This window comes from Anopheles merus, chromosome 2R (assembly GCF_017562075.2).
Source record: "Anopheles merus strain MAF chromosome 2R, AmerM5.1, whole genome shotgun sequence".
Taxonomy (NCBI): Eukaryota; Metazoa; Arthropoda; class Insecta; order Diptera; family Culicidae; genus Anopheles; species Anopheles merus.
The window spans coordinates 56,494,730-56,516,836 of record NC_054082.1 but is presented as its reverse complement, the minus strand read 5'-3'; the positions used below and the strand labels follow the sequence as shown (position 1 = coordinate 56,516,836).

The 22,107-nt window shown below is 42.2% G+C and overlaps 2 protein-coding genes across 20 annotated transcripts in view; one reads left to right on the top strand and one right to left on the bottom strand.

Annotated features, from left to right (window-relative positions):
* Window positions 1–88: 88 nt before the first annotated feature.
* On the top strand, window positions 89–7,865 carry LOC121603585 (pyruvate kinase-like). Of its 4 annotated transcripts, XM_041932541.1 has the most exons (5): window positions 3,887–3,981; window positions 4,055–4,095; window positions 5,494–6,874; window positions 7,044–7,200; window positions 7,287–7,865. In XM_041932541.1, exons 2-5 carry the CDS (start codon window positions 4,057–4,059, stop codon window positions 7,297–7,299), a joined length of 1,590 nt encoding a protein of 529 aa, XP_041788475.1. In that variant the 5' UTR covers window positions 3,887–3,981; window positions 4,055–4,056; the 3' UTR covers window positions 7,300–7,865. The 4 variants fall into 4 exon arrangements, with proteins under 4 accessions (XP_041788479.1, XP_041788478.1, XP_041788475.1 ...); XM_041932545.1 differs by lacking the exons at window positions 3,887–3,981; window positions 4,055–4,095 and adding an exon at window positions 89–277; XM_041932544.1 differs by lacking the exons at window positions 3,887–3,981; window positions 4,055–4,095 and adding an exon at window positions 1,013–1,226.
* Window positions 7,866–12,074: 4,209 nt separating this feature from the next.
* LOC121588101 (gamma-aminobutyric acid type B receptor subunit 2) overlaps window positions 12,075–22,107 on the bottom strand; it is a 51,563-nt gene continuing 41,530 nt past the window's right edge. For all 16 annotated transcript variants that reach the window (XM_041905692.1, XM_041905703.1, XM_041905689.1 and 13 more), the window contains 2 exons: window positions 21,716–21,881; window positions 12,075–16,627 (listed from right to left, as the gene is read on the bottom strand). In XM_041905692.1, coding sequence (XP_041761626.1) covers window positions 15,723–16,627; window positions 21,716–21,881 — 1,071 coding nt within the window. In that variant the 3' untranslated portion in view covers window positions 12,075–15,722. The remainder of the gene's footprint in view (window positions 16,628–21,715; window positions 21,882–22,107) is intronic.

Genomic DNA, 22,107 nt, shown 5'->3' with positions numbered 1-22,107 from the left:
TCGCGCTAAGTTAATCATATCAGCTAGCATGTGCGACTCGTGCTATTACCCAATGCTGACTCCTCGGTCGGTCGATGAGATGCCTTTCGCGATGATAACTCGCAACGAGTTGTGCTGCTCTCGTCATTCTGTTGACTGGAGCTCGTGCGGCAAGTTGTAAACGTGTCCTACCTATCCTAGCAAGCGTTGATAATTGTAAATCTCGATTATTTGTTTGGTGTTTCCATAACGTGTTGTCCAGAATTCCTAATTCCGTGAAACGTTGGTTAACAACAAAGTAAGTAATTTCAATTCACCCTAGTCGAAATAAAAAAGTTCGTCCCAAAATATCGTTATCATACACTAGTGGCTGCTGTATTCTGCGCGACTGTAGAGCTTTCGTTGGAATGATTTATTGTGCCGCAATACCATTAGTTACTATAGTCAATTATCGTTTATCGACGAACTAAAAATTCCCTGTTGGGTGACGAATGAATGTAAAAGTTCCGGAACGATGAATTTTAATATTGGCGCAAATAAATGGAGGTTTTAAAAATGTATTTACCCGTTTAACCTCTGACTGACCTTCGTTCTCGCATCCAGAGAATGACGCGTGCCTCACTCTCGCAGCTACGCCATGTTTTACAGATTTGCAAGTATGTGTGCGTACAGCGAGCAGCGACCGGCGTTCCGTATTGTAATCTTGTGTTAAGGAATAAAATGCAGCCGAGACGTTTGTGGATGCACCAAACGTTCAAAACAAAATGTACTGCCAGTTCTGGCCGTATTATTATGCGAATGATAAACAATAACAACAGTGTATATAAGCTATTTAGACATTTGTTAGCTCGCGTATGAGCAGCTGCTGTTAGGTGGATCTAGCAAACCATCAAACTCGCCGCTATCTTACGCACACTAGCATACACACCTCTCTGTCCAATTGACGCACCAGCTGGTTTCTTTTTTTGCCGGAACACGAATGCCGGTGAAGCAGATCTTACATTCCGTCCGAAGAGTTAGTTGGTTTTCTCACGTGCCTGCTCTCCGTTTATGTTCGCCTTCGACATTCGGTTGTTGCGTGATTTCTAGTTGAGTTACACAGTTGTGGCCAGTGTATCCGTGGTAGTGTCTGGTTTATTTTCGGAAGATTGTGAAACTGAAGCCAAGCTTTCGGTTTTGAAGTCCAGCTGCATTGATTGTGGTAGCAGTTTAGCATTTTGCCCCTTATTCAGGAATACACCATGGAGGTACGGTACATGTATTACACCCTCATTTTAAAGAAGCGTTTTCTTTTCGTCATTCTTGGATTAACACTTCTAGAAAAAAAAATTACATTGTAAAATTTAGGACATTTTTGTGTAATACTAAAATCGCCTACAACTGCTACGATTGTTAGCAAAATATTTTCTGCACAATAACACTACCACACACACATGTTGACATCAGATGATCGGGGTAAATCAGGGATGATCAACCTCAGGTAGTGTTTCAAAATTAGGCTTGGGCAATTTGATTCTTTTCAGTGAACGCGTGCGATGTAGTTCGTTCAGTATGATGAACTGAACGCGTGCGGTTGGTCAGTCGCTCAATTGTAGCTAAGTACCATTTTTTTAAATATTATGTTTAATTTTATCGAGATTTTAATGCAAGAACAAAAAGTTATTGCTTTTAAGGCTGCATTTTTAATTATAAATACCGTCAGTCCGAGATACGCGGTTCATACATAACTAGGTAACTAGGTTTTTACATTAAACCATTTATGTATCACAATTCATGCAGAAAATTTGAAAATTTCTGGTTTTTAAGAGGCTCTAAAATTTTTGGTAAAACAGTAATTTATCTTGCATTTGAGAATCCTTTGAGCCAATTATACTAATTGCACACAAGAACTTAGAAAACGTAGCTCGAGAACAAACTGTATATACTTAAGTTGATTTGTAACAAAAGCTAATATAAATGAGTAAAATCTACAAGCTTTCTTTTTTATGTTGCTGTGCGCTTAACAAGTTCTTTTTGTGCGACTGAACTAACTGAACGCGCGTGCGGCAGTGTGCGGCAAGAGTTCTTTTTGTGCGACTGAACTAACTGAACGCGCGTGCGACAGTGTGCGACAAGAGCTCTTTTTGTGCGGTAGTGTGCGACTGACCCCACTGAATACGAGTGCGGCAGTGTGCGACTGAACTAACTGAACGCGCGTGCGGCAGTGTGCGATAAGAGCTCTTTTCGTGCGGTAGTGTGCGACTGACCCCACTGAATACGCGTGCAGCAGTGAGCGACCGAACTAACAGAACGCGCGTGCGGCAGTGTGCGACAAGAGTTCTTTTTGTGCGGTAGTGTGCGACAGACCCAACTGAACACGCGTGCGGCTGTGTGCGAATGACCCATCGGCTATGAGTGTTCTTTCTCACTCAGAATGGGGTCTGTGTGCGGCAGGAGTTCTTTTTGTGCGGCTGTGTGCGATTGATCAATCTGACCACGCTAGCAATATGTGCATTCTTTCTTGCGCAAAGTGCGATCGATCTTCTTGTGTCGTTGTGTGTGACAAATTCTGCCGACCCAAAACGAATGTTTTTTTTTTGTTCAGTCTATGACACCGACAGTTATCTTGCATCTCTTTCAGAGCACATTTCAGTTAGTTCTGTATGCGTGCGGAAGACCTACCCGTTCACTTTTTCGCGTGCGGCGATCAACCGCACACTATAATGAACTGAGTGTGCGGCATAGGTCTCGCACAATTGTCCCATGCCTATTCAAAATGTTTGCAACAATTCCCATACAGTTCACACTCAGTAATCCGCACTTGACTGAATGCGGATTATCAAATGACACGTATTGATGTGTTTTTTTAAATTTCTTATATTTCCTACATTTTCGTGGATTACAAAGAAAGCTTAAACATAGAAAGGTTTTTATTTTTTTAATGAAATATCGCTACTTTTGAACGAACTGTGCGGAATACCGAGCGTATACTGTAAAATACTTGTTGATAGCAGCGAATATAAATGACAAGTCATGTCATTGTGAGCATTATTGAATATTACCTCTTGCAATAGTGTAAAATTTGAGAGAAAAGTATATTGAATTTTCGTTTTACGATGACCTTGAATCTACATAGTTTCTTTCCAGAGAACGCATGCGCTTCATTCGTCCTTCCATGTACAACCAAACCGCTGGATGAATTCACGAAAAGCATGTTCATTTGAAATCCCTCCTAAAATAGGTGCTATAATTTGAATTATCCATCTCCGCTTAGAGCATGGTTTGGGTTACCGTTTTCGTCGAATTGTCGACAACCTGATGGCAAGGATGCTCTAAGATCTATTTTTGAAAACGAATCAAAAGGTGATAGGGAACGATAACTGCGACGCACACTTGGATACTAGTCTTCCCTGTCTAAAGCAACGGAAGTTTGCGTACAGACAGCAAACATCTGATTTTGTGAGTTATTGTCGTACAGTGGAAATGGTGGCGTGTTAAAGTTAGTCGGGAAACGGAACAACATCGTCCACTGAACTAGTCCACTGAACGCACTCATCGCACTGTAGTAGCACAGCTGTAATTCTGTTTTCGCGGTCAGATGAAATGATAATTCGGCAGCGACAAAGATTCTCGGGCTGCTTGCCATTTGTCGCCCAGCACGATCGTCAGTTCATCAGTAGCGTTCATGCGCCGATTCACAAATCATGGTTAAAAGATGGCATTTTACCAACACGGCTGTATTATGAGCCACAAAACCATCACGTACATTCATTTCAGTGGCGACCGTTGAATCGTGCAAACCTCGTCAAAGTTCCAACCTTTACCGCGGTCAACATATCATTATCGATTGCTGGTGCTAAGCAACCGGACGTGAAAAGGTTTGCCTGCTTTTTCGGTGCCAAGTGTGGAACGTTCTCACCCGACTTCTTATTGCCGCGTTCCATCACTCTGTGTGCATCTGTAGTGACGCAACCTAAGCAGCAAATTCAGCAGTTTGTACTGCATCCGGCCGCAAGAAGAAGTGTAATTGAGCTTTTCCCTCGAGCAGGGCCATTCTTTGATTTCCGCTCATTGATAAGTACCTTTAACCGTTCAGGGATGATGGTGTGGGTTTCTGACTACGATTTCGACCCCAAGGTAAGCGGAGCAAGGAGGTGCTTGTGTAAGGAGTCTTCTTGGCGTGCTTTCCGTGTGCATGATGTGCAGTTACGTGTGCTAACACCTATCATCTACCAGCTGGCGATCCTCTGATGCATTATATCGATGATAAATTCCCTGGGATGACACAACTCTTCAGAAACGAGATAACCGATCATGGTGCAGGAAAAAAATGTGCATACACACATCAACGCAGGAAGAACGGTCAAGGATAAGCAAATTTCGATTTGATGTTTCGGTGCTCATCGTCTTCGTTCGTCGTGCTTTGAGTAACTTGCCAAGACTGTGAGGAAAAAGTGTGCCGAGAAGAAAGAAACTAGATAGCGCTATTTTTAATCCATTTGTTTGCAACTAACCCTTTTTCAGTACGTGCGCTAAGCTGATAGTACATGGCAGTCTTACGTGCAATTACGAGGCGCTTTGTGGACTTCCTTTATAAAATGTGCCATTCGTTGTATGTTATTATTGGTCAGCAGGTTGCTACTAATATAAAACGCGTAGAATAGGAAAGTTTTAGAAACGTTTTTTCATGTGCAATAGCGGGCAAATCGACCGGTTGGTTTGCCCTTGACCAAGGACAAGTGAAAAATTATTTTCCTTCGTGTACTACCCGTCGACGCTGCACTTACACGCTACATCGGTGCGTCGTGACGCTCTAGACAGTATTGTATGGGTTATGAGTTGTCTAAATATTGGCCAATACCGATGCCGATGAATGTATGGGTTTACATGTTTTTCACGTCGTGTACATACAGTTCTATGTTTACCACAAAATCTAAGGTGCAAGAGAGGGAGGTGCAATATACGTGATGTCGTTCTCTAAGATAAGCTCATCCTCTGCAGATGATAAGTATCTTGTAAATGGATTCATCTCGCTTGTTCGAAATGTTCGCATACAGACAGGCAAGCCAAACAAATGCAATCTAATTGAGGTTGAATCTGCTGGGTTGGGATGCCATTTGATAGCAAAAGTATTTATCTGTTATGTGCATTCACACAAGCGTGTGTCGCATTGTGTTATGTATTGATTACATAAACTATTGATTTTATACCACCACCTATCACAGTGGTATGGTACACGTACGCATATACACTACACTGGATGTACACGGTTTCCTTATCAACAATAAACAATGGTGCTAACTTTTATTTCATGAGGTAAACATTAGGTCATCAATGAACACATTTCTAGTGCAGTGCTAAATTTCGAAATGAATCTTCCCTTTAACTAATATTATAGCAATAGAGTGCCACGATTAAATAAAAATTAAAAGAAATGTAATTGACCCAAATGCATGATGTAGTAGTGCAAAACATTTGTGTTATGATGTGATAAAACGATATTTTACACTCATTTGTTTTTTTATTTTATTTTAGGGTAAAAAAATGAATCCCGAGGCAGTTTCGCATTTAGAGCATATTTGCTCCCTCGATATTGACTCGAAAACGCCATTCGTTCGTCTGTCGGGTATTATCTGTACGATTGGACCGGCCTCGGTTTCGCCTGAAATGCTCGAGAAAATGATGGCTACCGGCATGAACATTGCTCGGCTAAACTTTTCGCACGGTTCTCACGAATATCACGCCAATACAATCAAGAACATCCGCGAAGCTGTCGACAACTACTCGAAGAAACTGGGCAAACCGTTCCCATTGGCTATTGCCCTCGACACGAAGGGGCCAGAAATCCGTACCGGTTTAATCGAGGGCAGCGGCACCGGAGAAGTCGAGCTGAAAAAGGGCGAAAAGATTCAGCTGACAACGGACAAGGAGCACTTGGAGAAAGGCACTAAGGATAAAATCTACGTTGATTATGTGAACATCGTGAAGGTTGTCAAACCTGGCGATCATGTGTTCGTCGATGATGGTCTCATTTCGTTGGTGGTGGAAAGTATTTCTGGCGATACGCTTACCTGTACCGTGGAAAACGGTGGCATGTTGGGCTCGCGCAAGGGCGTAAACCTCCCAGGCGTGCCGGTGGATCTCCCGGCTGTGTCGGAAAAGGACAAGTCGGATCTGGCGTTTGGTGTGGAGCAAGGAGTGGACGTCATCTTTGCATCCTTCATCCGTAACGCTGCTGCGCTAAAGGAAATCCGTACTATTCTTGGTGAGAAGGGAAAACACATCAAGATTATTTCAAAGATTGAAAACCAGCAGGGTATGCAAAATCTGGACAAGATTATTGAAGCAACCGACGGCATTATGGTTGCTCGTGGTGATCTGGGTATCGAAATTCCGGCCGAAAAAGTGTTCTTGGCGCAGAAATCGATGATTGCAAGGTGTAACCGTGCCGGAAAGCCGGTAATCTGCGCCACTCAGATGCTGGAATCTATGATTAAGAAGCCCCGTCCGACTCGTGCTGAAATTTCGGACGTTGCTAATGCCATCATCGACGGTGCGGATTGTGTAATGCTTTCGGGTGAGACCGCCAAGGGCGAATACCCGCTTGAGTGCGTGCTGACGATGGCTAAGACATGCAAGGAAGCGGAAGCTGCCTTGTGGCATCGTAATCTCTTCAAGGATCTGGTCGACACGACGCCAACACCACTCGACACGGCAGCTTCGATCGCAATTGCCGGTGCCGAGGCCTCGATTAAGAGTCGTGCCGCCGCTATCATCGTCATTACCACCTCTGGCCGTTCGGCGCACTTGATCTCCAAGTATCGACCACGTTGCCCTATTATTGCTGTAACGCGTTTCGCGCAAACCGCACGTCAGTGCCATCTGTACCGAGGCATTTTGCCCGTCATCTATGAGCGTAAGTTTTGCAAAAAGCGCGATACGCTACAGCTTTGGGTCTGATGTTTTTGCAGACAACATGGACAAATCAATGTACATCCATGTATATGCTTACTCTCAACACCTTTAGCCACCTGCCTACGTTAGAGGATTGATGATTACTAATAAATATGTTTCACTCATTTCAGAACCTGCTATGGAAGATTGGCTGAAGGATGTTGATGCCCGCGTACAGTACGGTATCGAGTTTGGCAAGGAACGTGGATTCCTGAAGCCGGGCAATCCAATCGTAGTTGTTACAGGCTGGAAACAGGGCTCTGGATTTACCAACACCATCCGTGTGATGTACGTATACGATCATTAGATTCGAGAGCACTGAAAATTACGATTATCTACTTTTTTTTAAACTTAATCTCGTTTTTCGATTTTAGCAATGTTGAATAAACACAATTCTAAACGTAACACCAGTGCGTCATAAACGGGGTTGGTAAACGGATCCAATTTCCCATTACAGTGTCTAAAACTGTTGTTGGAATGTGTTAAAATAGCAATTCATTTAAAACTAAAAATCTACAGCTCCCATTTTACAAATAACACACTCATACACACTTCCCGAGACATACAATGTCCTTTTTTTATCGTTCCTTACGTACATGCGGTTTATTTATTATAAACTAAAATTTTAAATTATTATCCGTATCGTGCAATGTGCGTTAATTGCCTAGCAGCATCAGCGATAGCAAATGCTGCTAAGTAACGACATGAGCATTGCCTTTAGCACATGATTTTTTGTCACTAAGGGGTGAAATGAAACAGGTCAAAATAATAAAAAAAGTTTAGGTTTTCGACGGAACAGATAGCAGAGACATTAGGAAATGCAAAACACAACTATACATAAGCTCCATCATGTGTTGCACTAATATTCACATACCAATAATTATCATTCAACATAAGCGTTGCTGAGTAATAGTTACATTGAAAATGGCAAATAAAAACTGTGAAACTTAAAATGTGTGTGTTCTGTTGTTGGTATCCGAAATGGAAACCCTCAAATTAACCAAATTCATTCCCCAAATGGACCCTCTCATATCGAGTATCTCTCATAACCATTTTCACATAACGAGCAGATCTCCACAAATAGCCCCAACAAGCTCATACACGTTTCCAATCTAAGGTGTTTTTTTATCTTTTTACCTATACCGCAAATGGATGTTGTCGATTTAAACGATTTAAAAGCGAGGTTTGACAAGTTTATCTCTATATTTAATTGTTTCTAAACTCAGAAAACTGAATTTCGCTGGCTCAATATTGTTGTGGCTCAAATCTTATAATCGGGAACAACTCGTCCGTTACCCTAGAGCAGTGCTCTCCAACCTTTTTAGGATCGCGGACCACTTGGCTTAGAAAATACATTTATCGCGACCCACAGCGCTTGAAAGCATACATTTTGTAGACTTAGTTCGAAATTTTTGATCAAAAATATGTTTAAATCTTATTCTAGACGTGTCTTTTCAACAATTTAAGCTAAATTGTTGGGAAAAAATGCACAATAGTAATATAGTAGTAATAGTAATAAGCTTATCTTTTTCAAACATAAATTCTTTCGCGGACCACATCTGTTAATGCCACAGACCGACCACAAGTGTTCCGCAAACCACAGGTTGGAGACCACTGCCCTAGAGCGCTCGGTGTCAACCTCTATTGATCACTGATCCCACTAGTGATGGGAAAAATGAAAATTTCATCGGAATCGTTTCCGGCAAGCTTCAAAATTTTCTGGAATCGTTTCCGGATAGTAGATCCATAATCAGTTTCCAGAATCGATTCCGGAATCGCAATTGGTTTCGGAATTGGGTCCGTAATCAGAATCGGTTCCTGAATCGAAATCGGCTCCGGCACCGGTCTGGCTCCGAAATCAGGATTGTCTTCGAAACGGAGTCGGTTTAGGCTTCCCCATTGGAACAGACGTTTGGGTCCAATGATGCTGTGTATTGATAGCCGCAAAGAATCAAAAATTACTTGTAAACGATCCATTCTCATCGAGATTCCCAGACTGATTTCGCTTCTGAAACTTCTTATTTCGATTCAAGAACTAATTCCAATTCCGGGGCTAATTCCGTTTCTGGAGGCAATCCTGATTCCGTTATCGGGGCAAATTGTGATTCCCAGGTCGATTCCGGAGCCGATTTCGATCTCGGAATCGATTCTAGAGCCGACTTCAGATTCGGCTCCAGAGTCGACTCCGGAACCGGCTTCGAAATCGACTCCGGAATCGGCTCCGGAATCGACTCCGGAATCGGCTCCGAAATCGACTTCGGATTCGGCATCGATACCAGCACCGGAATCGGCTCCGGAATTGATTCCGAACACGGTATCGAAATCGGGTAAGTCCGATTTTGAGCTCCCACCACCACTACGCACACACCCAGACAATCAGACACGATCGTGCGTCGATGGCCGACTATCGATGTCGACGTCGACAAGCTGGCAGCGTACGTTTGTGTTACTAGCGTAATCGCTACTGCGGGCGTTCGTGCGGAAAAATCAAAATTGTTTGATTCTGATGCATGCGGCTTCAAACTGTCACCCGCAGCTGGTGTCAAATTCCATACATTTTCAAAAAACGCACGCCCGCCCGCAGGAGCGATTAACGCTGCCTAAAGCAACGCTCTCACAACAACTAGAATAGTAATTCGCAGATTATTGCGTCATCATGATCATCATCAATTAAATATGCGCCTGTTGTTGCCGATACTGCTTCCCTTCTATCCCGTGTACAATTTTACGTATAGGTAGAGGTAGTACCTCTTATACGCGGATTCGGAGATACGCAATTTTCTAAATTTGGCAGTTCTTTGAGCAAAATGTACTGATTTGACACATCAATTGAAAAAAATCCAAATAATTTCCCTTTTGATCGAATGTTTAAAACCATTTCAAAAGGATTAAAACTGTTACATTTAGTCAGAATCATGCCAAATAATTAATAAAGCGGCTAAAACCACCCTATACTTGCAAAATTACACCAAAATTAGTGATATTTTGGCTGGAAATTACGAGATTCGACTTACGCTGACATTCGAGATACGCGGTATTATGTGACCGTTTTCCCATTAACCATGTATCTCGGGGACCGCCTGTATCGTATTGTCCCTACTATACAATATAAAAATTTAACTTTACGTGTTACGCAGGCGAATATAAATTTCCTTTTTCATCAATTAGCTTATCCTAACACAAGTTATCATTGTTTTATCCTTCCAAAACCAACAACATCACAATAAGAATTTTCTGAAAACTCGTATAATCCAGTCCGAGTGGATAATCGGGTGAACGTGCAAGGCTATAACAGTATGCCATGTTTTCAATAAACGCAGATTCAAACGCAGAAGTTCTTGAAGTTAACACCTTTAATTCCAACATCCGAAATAGGACAGAACTCCTAGATTTCCTAGCTAAACACCCCCTTCCGTTCTTTGGCCTAGGCTTCCCAACCTATGGATCAGAGGCAACTAATGGGAAGAACTGGTTAGTAGGTACAGTGTCAAAGGCTGCAGACGGAGTCATCTGGAGTCGGCTGAGGTCGGCTTGTATAGGAAGTGCACGCGCAAAGTGAAAGACAAAAAAGACAACGAAAGGAAATGTCTGATCACAAACACATTAAACCACACGGCTCCTGTTGATTCCAACCAACTCCGATTCCGAACGACTCCGGACGACTCTGGACGACTCCGACGACTCCAACTCCGGGTGATTCCGAACGACTCCGGACGACTCCGACTCCGAACAATTCCATATGACTCCGACTCCGGACTAGGTAGTGGTTCCATTTTGCCGGAGTCGGAATCGGACTAGCAATAGTCGGAGTCGGGTCGGAGTCGGGTCGGAGTCGGGTCGGAGTCGTGGGTGCGCTCCATACAGCACATCACTATGCCAATCCTTCGCGTGGCCTGTCGGAGAAGCTCTGCTCGACATTACCTATAGCTGTCGCCTAACCTGGCGCTCTAGCACAAATCGAATACGACGTTGAAAATGAAAAAGGTATGGAATTTGACAAGTTCGAGTATTGTTTGTTCGAGATGTCTGACGATGCACCTCCGCTTAACTCTATACCTTTTGTTCGATGGCTGCCAGAGCGCCGCCTATATTGGTCCTTTCGGATCGGGTTGTCAATACAGCGCCATCTTTATCGTAGTAGCAGTACTATATAACTTTGAAAATCTCACATGACTCATCGCTTGGGGCAAAGGGTTTTACAAGTATCCAATAGCTGGTCTATTATAGCCTGAAGTAAAATTAAGAAGAAAACAAACATGATTTAAAATTATTTTGCTCGTTTTATTAATTTCCGACTCAAAATCCAATTCATTAAATCGACATGTCTAGTCCTTTTTCATTTAAAAGTACATGATTTCCACGCCATGCTTCTCTCTTCGGGCTTATTACTTGCTCTAGACCAGTCATCTAAATACTTCTTGGTATGATGCAGTAGTGCCATCATGTATGTATCGGTATGTTCCAGTGTGCCTGTATGTGTGTGTATGTGTGTGTATGTATAAATGTGTTACGCTTACAACTAAATGTACTATTCTGCTTTGCGCCTTTGCCGACACACCGGCGGATGATTGACGAGTTTGGCTGTTACGTGTACGTACATCTGTTATGTATGCTTGAGTGTTATAATGTTAATTACATTAATTTGCCGACATATCACTCACTCTTGTGGCTACTGCTGCTAAGTTAAGTATTGTACCTAGCCTTTTCTTCTTAAACTAGTCGTAACGTTTTGTATAGCTAGAAGGTATTACCTAAACTTTTTTCGTTGGAGCGCTAGCACTGCTCTGCACTTTGTCTCTTTTTTTATTAAGGCCGGGCTACATTGATCGTACTCCGTAGTGTAATTTTGATTTTCACCAGCGCATCTGGCGGCTGCTGGTGGAAGCTTTTTTTGGTCATCGAGGGAATGGTCGTGCCGGATCTAAAAATAAAGTAGTTTTTTCATCGTTTTTTGATGCGAAAACGGCTGAAATACTTGCAAAATATGTTTATCTATCAATTACTAAACTTTTTAAGTCCAGTTAAAGTAAAAAACATGGAAAAATAACATATTTTCTAAAGCGGCTACAAATTGTTTGGCAAAATGCTTCGGTCAGCCGCCGCCAGATGCGCTAGTGAAAATCGAAATTACACTTGCGAGTACGATCAATGTAGCCCGGCCTTTAGAAAATAAAATCAACATCATTTTATTTGAACCGTTTAACATATGTTTAACCAATCGAACAATACAATTTGAAGTAAAACAAATCAACCTACTGTAAACTACTTTTTACGCGTTACGTTCCTATTGAGCTTTCGATTGACTGACCAAAGCGTGTTTGTTTAGCCTTTTATCTATTTAAAACGGAATTGATCAGTGTATCGCTCATGATACACTCTCAACATAAGTACAACTCATCCAAGAGTGTCAATTGCGGTGCCTCCGGGATACATACATAATTAACGAGTTTGCAACGATTCTATCTCAACGAGACTGTTTCCTACGTTAGTCGACTAGCCTTTTAATTGATCTAGGATCTCTCAAGCCTACACTAAAAAAACCCACACGCACCCACGCATTTGCCCACTAATTCACAAATGAGTGTTCAGTTTGGTTGACTCGTTTACTGTGTGTCATTAGCTGTGTTGTCCTACCTAACATTTAATTTTTGTTTTGCAAGTGCTATCGTTGTGCAAAACTTCGCACCTGCTTTCTACACTTGAGACGGGGCTTCGTTGCATTTACTTTCGCTAGTACAACGCATCTGTTGTACACTTACTTATTACGACCACTTTTGTCTGGGTAATCTTCCAGCCTGTATATGCACATGATAACGCTCCAGCATTATCGTATATACTGTCTACCAGTTCGGCTCAACCCTGATGTTTTTTTTTTTTTATTTTGCTTTATTAGTAGATTTAATGATAAACAACTCATTCGCATATGTTTAACTTCGTTCGATGAGCATGGATTAAATGCGATGAAAATTAGCAACAAATCTTTTTTGCATTTTTTTTTTGCTCTCGTACATTTTTGTGGGTTCGTGGATGCAATGAGCAAAGCATTGCAGTTTATGCATTTTCTTTTTTGTTATAAACAAAACACTTACGATACGAAAAACTGTAGATAGAAAACATTTGTCTCTTTTGTCAAAGCAAAGACCCTGTCCGAAAATGGCCGGTCTGCCCTTTGTATCTTACAACAAACATTAAACAAGTGTTTTTTTTTAACAATTTTAGTTGTCCTTTTAAATACGATTCACTCAACGCAACTAACAATACGGCCAGCCGTTCCTTCTGAAAAAAAAACTTTAGGCAACTGAAGTGGTTGCGTATGCAGTGCAATGCGTTATCCTTCCATTTCACTACGTTGCGTACATCAGTAGCGATGCGCTTGGGTTCCGGTAAAGCGGAATCTCTTTAACATAAATTAACTTATTTGTATTATTTTTGTTGTGCGTTTCACTCGCCTTAATGTACATTTCAATCCGCCTAATACATTAATTGGCCGGTATCCACCGAGACTATGAAGGAATATAGCCAAATGATGGAAAAAGAGATAAAATTAAAACTCTAACAACATCAATTTGACATGAAAATTACAATTTCGGTGCATTCAAATGTGTCCGTGTGCGTGCATGTGTGTGTGTGTGTAAAGTGTGTTATTGTTTGATTTTTTTATGGTTTTTGTTTTTGTTATTTGTTTAATTACAAACCCCCCTACCATACTGCATAATTCGTTTTCGATCGTAGTCCACCATCGATCGAGTGCGCTTGGGTTTGTGTAGTACAAAGTAGTTCCTTGCAATGTCCAACCATCCATAGTAGAAAGATGATCGTATACGGGTGGGGCAACAATATGTTCTCATGTTCGCGACTTTTACAAAATGTGCATAAGTTGAGTCTGTGTGACTTGTTTGTTTGTGGTTTTGCATGTGCATGAATGATTGTGATTTTACTCGACAAAGAGTGTGAATTTGGTGACGGGAGGTAAAGATAAAACTGATAACACATTGGCTAGGCTCTTTTGTGCATGTGTTGTATGTGTAGTAATAGTAGGAAGACGATTGTACTTATGTTCACCAAGTTTCGCGTAGTCCAATGCTCCGGATCTTAGTTTTACTTGCTATCGGATTTCGCTTTCCCTTGTGGCAACAACGCCACACCTGAGCACGTTCCACGTGACATCGCTGTTCGTCGCAGCAGAAATACTTTTTTGTTTTACAATTGCAATCTTTAAGGGTTTTTTTTTGTTGTGTTCCCCACCCCCATAGTACGTCTAGCACTTGCTGAACGAACACAGTCTGGATTGATTGATATTTTCGGTTATTTGCAGTTGCATTGATTATTTTTTCTAATTTCTTTACATTTTCCGCACTATGTTTTGCGTTGTTGCATGTTCGTATGTTCGTGCTGCGTCTATCCTTACGCATAATCCAGTTCAGTGTGCTGACACATCTCTCTAAGGTATGTCTCGATTTAATTGTGTTCTTTTTCCTAGCCGGTGGCGCACGTGCTGGACATTTCGCTCAGCCGTCTAAGTCATCCAAAATTTATCATATTAGCCTTAAACATCGATTCGATATGGAGATCGTTGAACTTGCAAATGAGAATTAGAAATCTTGCGTCTCTAAAGAAACAAAAACGGCGTTTAACAACACGTATCATGCAAAACAGAGCATTAACACCCATCTCACCGTTAAGATCAAGTAACCATTCGCTGGTAACCCTTCGCAACACGGCTACATGTAAAGATTAGTGTGTCAATTGTTACATATTTGTTGCTTACATATGAGGGACCAGCCTGCCAGCCTGATGTGTGAGTTGCTAACTCCCCGCGTACTACCTTCCGACGACATGGGTTCGGCTATACTTTGATTGTTTAAATCTATTGTCATATTATGTTTGCACATAAATGAACAAATTCAACACACGATTCAATGCACACTTTTTTGTCTTTCACCTTGGCCGTCTAACAGTCTACAATAACTGTAACAAAAACACTCTTATGAGTATCAAAAACCGTGTAAAAACGTGTTTACCCTTGAACGGTACTTGTCCGGCATCGTTTGAACGTTTGCATTGGCATTCTAAACCCAGCTGTGCAAGTACAAGTGCAATGGAATGCGCAGCAGAGAGTTGCCAACATTACAGTTTCTCCCCGCACGGCCACTCTAACCATCAATCTATCCTACTTTAGTTTACTAGCTTTTGCCTTGCCGGTTAAATCACTAACAGTCACAATTATCAAAACAATCTATCCTAACGTTTGTTGTCTATTTATTTTACATTGAGTTTTACATTTTTCGGTTCGGTCCTCCACCCCACAAAAAAATAAACGTCACAGAGCTTACGTGCAGGGTATGTACATACTGCTTTACTGATCGCTAACACACAGGTAAGATTTTATCGAATGCTATTCTTCCGTACAATTCCTTCGAATATTTGCCTTGATATCTACAATGCTCGTAACTGTTCCTTGTTTTTTTTACAGAAACTTGATAATTACCCTGTTCTCAGCAGTGTGGAGTGGGTCTAATAACAGTGACAAAGAAAGGAAACAGGACAGGAAATTAGTACAGGTAACTACGTGTTTAACTCAAATCACATCCGTTCTATCTGCACATACGAAGTCAAGACACAAGTCGTTTCTGGTTTATTTCGTTCAACGCGATTGTTTTTAATTTGTTTGCGGATCACGGACCCGGATAATTGTACTTCACTATTAGTAAGTACTAACTCTCACGCACGCCTAACGCATGAGCAGCGCGTTGATCGTACTGTTAGCCAGGAGCGTTTTTTTATATGATAAACGTTGCCCCGTGGAAAGTTTACAAATACTCAACAATATCACATTTAATCGATATATTAGGGCAACTGGCGCCTACCATATTTCTTGCTCTATACCTAGACTCCTTTTCGTTAAGCAGCTTGCGGAAGATGGGCAGGATGGCCGTTTCACCATCCAGCAGCTCCGATTCTGAGCACGCACCGTACAGGTTTGGCTTCGAGGCGGAGCCCTCTTTTTTTCGATGCTTGCTTATGTGTCCACCGCCACCGACACTGCCGCCCGTGCTGCCATCGGCCGTCCCGCGCGAATCACTCGTCCGGTGCTTGCGATCCATTGTGCCTGCTCGTTCCATCCCCGGTGCTACATTCGGTGTCGAGTGATGGTGCGAATGCTGCGACTTGGTTAGTCTTCGTGACGACATCTTGTTGGGTGTAACGTACCCGCCGGCACTCACGCTACCGCCGCCGGCCGTACTGCCGACCATGGAGACGGTCGCCGTCGAGCTGGCCGCCGTCGAGCAAATGGACGAAGAAAAGTTCTGATAGTCCCGCTGCTCCCGTTCACTGTCCGTTTCGCTCTGGCACGCTGTACTCTTATGCTGCTGTTTGTGCCGATGCTTGGTGCGGTTCTTTTCCGAAACGCTTCGTTGGATTGGCCCTGGTGAGGTGGTTGCACTATTGTCATAATCGTATTGCTGTTGAGCATGCAGTTGCTGTTGTTGTTGCTGCTGCTGCTGCTGCTGTGGTTGCTGTGGCGTTTGGTTTAGATGTCCATGGTCGGGACAGCGGCTCGAGCCCTGATGCGATCGCGGCGATTGTCGCTGGTGCTGCTTGGCATGTGATAGCGTGTGCGTGTCCCAAAGATCACTCTGGGAAACCACAAAGTTACCCTTCAGCGAGGACGTCATCTGTACACTGACGCGCCGTGATCCATCGCTGCTCATATCTACAATTAAAACATATACATAATCAGTAGTACATATACTGCTATTACTATTAATAGCTCAAATTGACAGATCGTACACATGTTCCGTCATTTTCCATGGAGCAATTATCGACAATTTGGATACTACCCTGCTTATTTGAAGGGTTTTAAGCGATTTTCAACATTTTGGAACACTTTCTTGACTCTTTACTACGGGAAATGAACTTTATGTATCGGGAATTAGCTCTACAGATTTCCTTTTGGACGATTGAAGAAGCACATTGAAAATTCCTGCAGGATTCCAACAGCCGCTTTCTCAACCTCGATCGAAGAGGAACGATAGTGACAGGCTGCCTAGATCAGCGGTCGGCAAACTTTTGAGGCAAAGGGCCAACTTTAGTAAATGATCGAATGCCGCGGACCAGGTGAATGCGTTTTTTTATTATTGCGCTTAAATTACATTTTAATCTTTTAGAAACATTTTAGGTATTATTGTTGTTTTTCTGTAATTATATCATGCAAGTACGGTTCTAAATTAATGATACCTTCTTTAAAAGACTAATTCTAATCATTAATCATTTGAGAATCGGCAATAGATGGCCAAACATGTAATCAGTCAAAAAAAAAAAAAAGGATCAATATCGCTTCTTGAAGACTCCGTCCTCCCATGTCGCCAAAAAATATTGAGGATATTCCGGAGGTGATACAAAAGTCTGACCGGCTGAAAAATTATCGAGGCAAACGTGGTAATTATAAAGTGTATCAGTAATTATATAAATTCTTTATGGACAAGTCATGCCATGTCAGATAAATTGATAACTGATTCCTTATGAAAAAGCACTTTGACAATCGTTGTACTCGTAAACAGCAACAGTGTCGAATCGTCGTTCTCTTTAAAACAACAAGGTTTCTAACGGTTGCATGAACAAAACTGACAAATTCTTGGGTTTACAGGGTTTCTCACGATTTATTGGTTGGTTCTCATCATTTTTTGGTGGGTTCCCATATTTTTTTGGTGCGTTCTAACGATTTTTTGGCAGTTTCCTAGAATTTTTTGGTCCAATTGTATTGATATCCAATCGGAAAATACCAATAAATCATGGGAACGAACCAAAAATCTAAGGGAAATGATAAAAAAATCGTGAGAACGCACCAAAAAATCATGGGAACTGAACAATAAATCGTGGGAAATCCTGTATCGTGGGATTATCTTCATCTAACAAAACGTTAATTGCACGTTGAATAATAGTATCCCATGCCCATGAGACAACAGATAACCTCTATCAGTCACCTCACCTTAACACCTCTATCATTCGAACTCCAACCATGATGACCAACAAAGTGAACCAATCAACTTAGAAGCGTGCGCGATCAACGAATGACACCTCATAGCGTCTTAAATGAACTGCGTATAGAAGTTTGTCGTCGCATAAGAACGTTTCTGCTTTTTGGTCGCCAACATCTTCGCACTATTAGGCAACAATCAAACCATCGCAAGAGAGCCAAGGTTCATTTTTAAGGTTCCAAAAGCAGCTAAAAATTAAAACAGAGGTACAAGTGGCTACATTACTGGGTTATCTGGGCCGGGAGATCGATGCAATCCGCCAAACAGTGAAATAGTACTTGGGAAACATGAACACACATATCAGGAAGCAGAAATCGCATCCACTGGCTTCGCAATGGCAAACAATGACGCCAAAACACAATGCGTTCATATTAGGTTAATTTCGGCAGAATTTCGACATGACACCCTAGTCCGCAAACTGGTACAACATCCGTCACATGTGTTCCCAGTGGCGTATTTAACGGTAAGCAAAGTAAGACGGGGGACCCCGGAATCTTTAGTCCATTATTCATTCAATCCATTAGTCCGCGCTAGACGAACCCTAAGCAACCCCCCCCCCTCCGGCAACAGAAAAATTTTAGTTGAAATGTTACATGTTGCAAAGACGGGTGCCGAGTAATCATGTACACCCCCCAGTAATCATGTACAAAGGGGCCTCAACAATTCTTACTGCTTAGGGCCCCCGACACTGTAAACCCGCTACTGTGTGTTCCATCGAATTTGTCTGGACCAATATGATGCAAAAGCTCTAAAAGGCAACTCCCAAAGTCTTAGATTCATTTGTCCAATTAAGCTTAAATAATTACCTTTCAAATGACGTATATGTAAAGAAATTATCTCTCCTAGTTTTTTTCTACTGCCAGCCGAAAAAAGGCATTTTTTCATGTAAACGTTACAGGGATATTGATCACGAGTTCGAACATACCGAACGATCCGTCATTCAATACAACGACATGATTTCAATGTTTAACAATAGCTTTCATTGTTCCAATTTTATTTCACTTGACGAAGCAGTATGTTCATTCTCGTCCTTCATGCTGCAAGCCTTTGTTGTATGCGTCCCAGTTCAGCGTCCTAAACCTAACCCCCCCTGGGCGGACCGCACACTCAAACGACTCAAACGTGTAAAAAGAGCTGCTTATCGTCACTACCAAACGTGCCGCTGCCAAAGATCTCGCTCGATCTACTTTGACACGCACTCTTTATACTGCAGCTATAACAGATTTCGATATCGCAGATATTTGAGTAAAATCCAACGTAACCTCTGCAGGTGGCCTGACTCGTTTTGGCGCTTCTACCACAGCAAAACAAAATCCACGCATACACCGAAATCCATTACGTACAAAGGAGCAACAAGTGCCAACACTAATGAAATGTGCAATCTCTTCGCGGATCGCTTCGCAGATTGCTTTTCACCGGCCATGAATGATACCGATACCATTGATGCTGCTCTCGTCAACACTCCGGCTGGCGCAATTAACATGAGCACTCCTTTCATCGACAGTGAGATTGTTTTATCTGCCCTAGCGCAACTAAAGCCTTCCTTCGCTCCTGGACCCGACGGAATTCCTTCTACCGTGCTGAAACGCTGTCAAACGACAGTGGCACCTATCCTTGCAAAATTGTTCAATGCATCGCTAGCCAATGGCTACTTTCCCAAAACATGGAGGAAATCTTGGATGGTTCCTATTTACAAAAAGGGCGACAGGACAGATGCCATCAACTACCGGAGTATTACATCTTTGTGTGCCATTGCCAAGGTGTTCGAACTAGTGATATATAAACATCTGCTACATGCATGCCGCAGCTACCTAAGCCCGTATCAACATGGATTCGTGCCAAAAAAGTCGACTACCACGAACCTGGTTGAATTTGTAACCTATTGCACTAGTCAAATTGATGCCGGAGCTCAAGTCGATGCAATTTATACAGATCTGAAAGCAGCATTCGACTCTCTTCCGCACGCAATTCTTCTCGCTAAACTCGACAAGCTAGGAGTTCCCAGCTCGCTCGTACAGTGGCTTAAGTCTTACCTAATTAATCGCACATACATCGTGAAAATTGATAAGCACATGTCCAAAGAAATAGTCAGCAGCTCGGGTGTGCCACAAGGAAGCAATATTGGCCCGCTTCTCTTCGTATTGTTTATCAACGATGTTACCCTGGCTTTACCTCCCGACAGTATCAGTCTATGCCGACGACGCAAAAAATTTTGCGCCTATTCACAACACAGGTGATTGTACATTCCTGCAAGACTGCATCGAAATTTTCTGTTCGTGGTGCAAGCGTAATGGACTGACTATCTGCATCGAGAAATGCTACTGTGTGTCTTTTAGTCGATGCAGGAGCCCAGTGACTGGGACCTACTTCATGGACGGCACTGCAGTTAATCGACAGAATCATGCCAAAGACCTGGGCGTTCTGCTTGACTCTAGTTTGAACTTTAAACAGCATATCGATGACGTTGTAGCCAGAGGAAATCAATTACTTGGCGTGGTTATGCGGACAACTAATTAATTCCGCAACCCCATGTGCATCAAAGCTGTGTACAACTGCATCGTTCGTTCGGTTCTGGAATATTCGTGCGTAGTCTGGAGCCCAACTACCGCTTCTTCAATTGCTCGACTTGAGGCGATTCAACGTAAGCTCACGAGATATGCCCTACGCCTACTTCCCTGGCAGGATCGCAATAAATTTCCTCCGTATGCTGCGCGGTGCCGTCTTCTAGGCCTTGAACCTCTTTCGGTTAGAAGACGCAATGCACAGTGCTCTTTCATCGCTGGATTGCTAAATGGCTCTATCGACTCATCGCCTTTGTTGCATCGAGTCGATATCTATGCACCATCCCGAACACTTAGGTCTAGAGAAACTCTACGGCTCGCTCAACCCCGTTCCAGCGCTGGTCGGTCTGACCCTATGTTCCGCATGTCGGCTGTCTTCAACACTGTCTCGGATTGCTTCGACTTCGACATCTCAACTCAGTGCTTCAAGGAACGTCTCCGGCTTTTGCCGTGGCCGCAGTGAATTGCGATGTAAATCTTATTTTTGCTATGTATTTTTTTTTCTCAATCGAACTGTTACATCTTAATTAGGCCATACGGCCCGTTGAAGATTAAATAAATAATAATAATAATAATAATAATAATAATAATAATAATAATAATATTAAAGTTGAAAGAGTACGATGGTATAAAATGTTACTCTAAAAGATATTCAGTAATTTGTATAGTTTCTTCACATATTTCAAATCAGTCAAAACCTTTTGCGGGCCGGATTGGATGTTGCGGCGGGCCGCATTTGGCCTGCGGGCCGGACTTTGCCGACCGCTGGCCTAGATAAAACGGTTGCTTTAATTTATTTCATGAGTTTACTGCTGAGTATGTTTTTAAATTTATTACTTTTAGAGGATTTAAGCCGATTGGTCGCATTCATATCAACTTAATATCAACAATTAAATCGAATCTGACTACATTCTACTTTTCCTGCTAAGTAATGTGTAAAATATTCATTTTTCAAACATTGAAGGGAACTACCATTTTATGTAATTTTTAGCAACCGTTTCGATCGAATTTGGGAAATTGGCTGCAAATTAGCCTGTCCAAAAAGTATGCCGTATAAATGGAATTTCCCGTATTTTTTTAAAAAAAATATGTCCAAAAATTATAAGTACTCTGTAATATAATAACGTTCAATAATGTTCAATATAATAACTTCAATATTCAATCAAGCATTGCATGGAAATGACATTTAAAAAAACAGCATACCTCCTCTACTTTTACCACTCGTTTTTGAGTGATGGCACAGTTGATTCAGTTCCGTGTTGGAATGTGTGGTTGAGGTTGTAGAGCTACTGTTCGCTTGCGTGCTAAACCTCGCGACCGTCGTTGGACCGTTCGTCGTACGCTCATCGTCGTAGTGCCGGTGCTGTTCCTGCGGAAGAAAGGGGCACGAAAAAGAAAAGATTAAGAGCTTACCGAAGACAAATGATCGTTCATTGACGACGATTGCTAGAGATGTTAATGCGAATCAAGGGTAGAGATAATAATTTGCAAAAGCGCTTTCCGATGCTAAACCATTATCCCTCAACAAGTGACAAATTTGTACAAAACGGCCAAATCCAAATGAGAAGCGATTGTTTTTGGCATTACGCCTACTT

Bases quoted from the DNA above. Each gene is read 5' to 3' on its own strand.
- LOC121603585 (XM_041932541.1), top strand. From the start codon at position 4,057: ATGATGGTGTGGGTTTCTGACTACGATTTCGACCCCAAG. The intron at 4,096-5,493 runs GTAAGCGGAGCA...ATTTTATTTTAG, and splicing joins ACTACGATTTCGACCCCAAG to GGTAAAAAAATGAATCCCGA. The intron at 6,875-7,043 runs GTAAGTTTTGCA...CACTCATTTCAG, and splicing joins TTTGCCCGTCATCTATGAGC to AACCTGCTATGGAAGATTGG.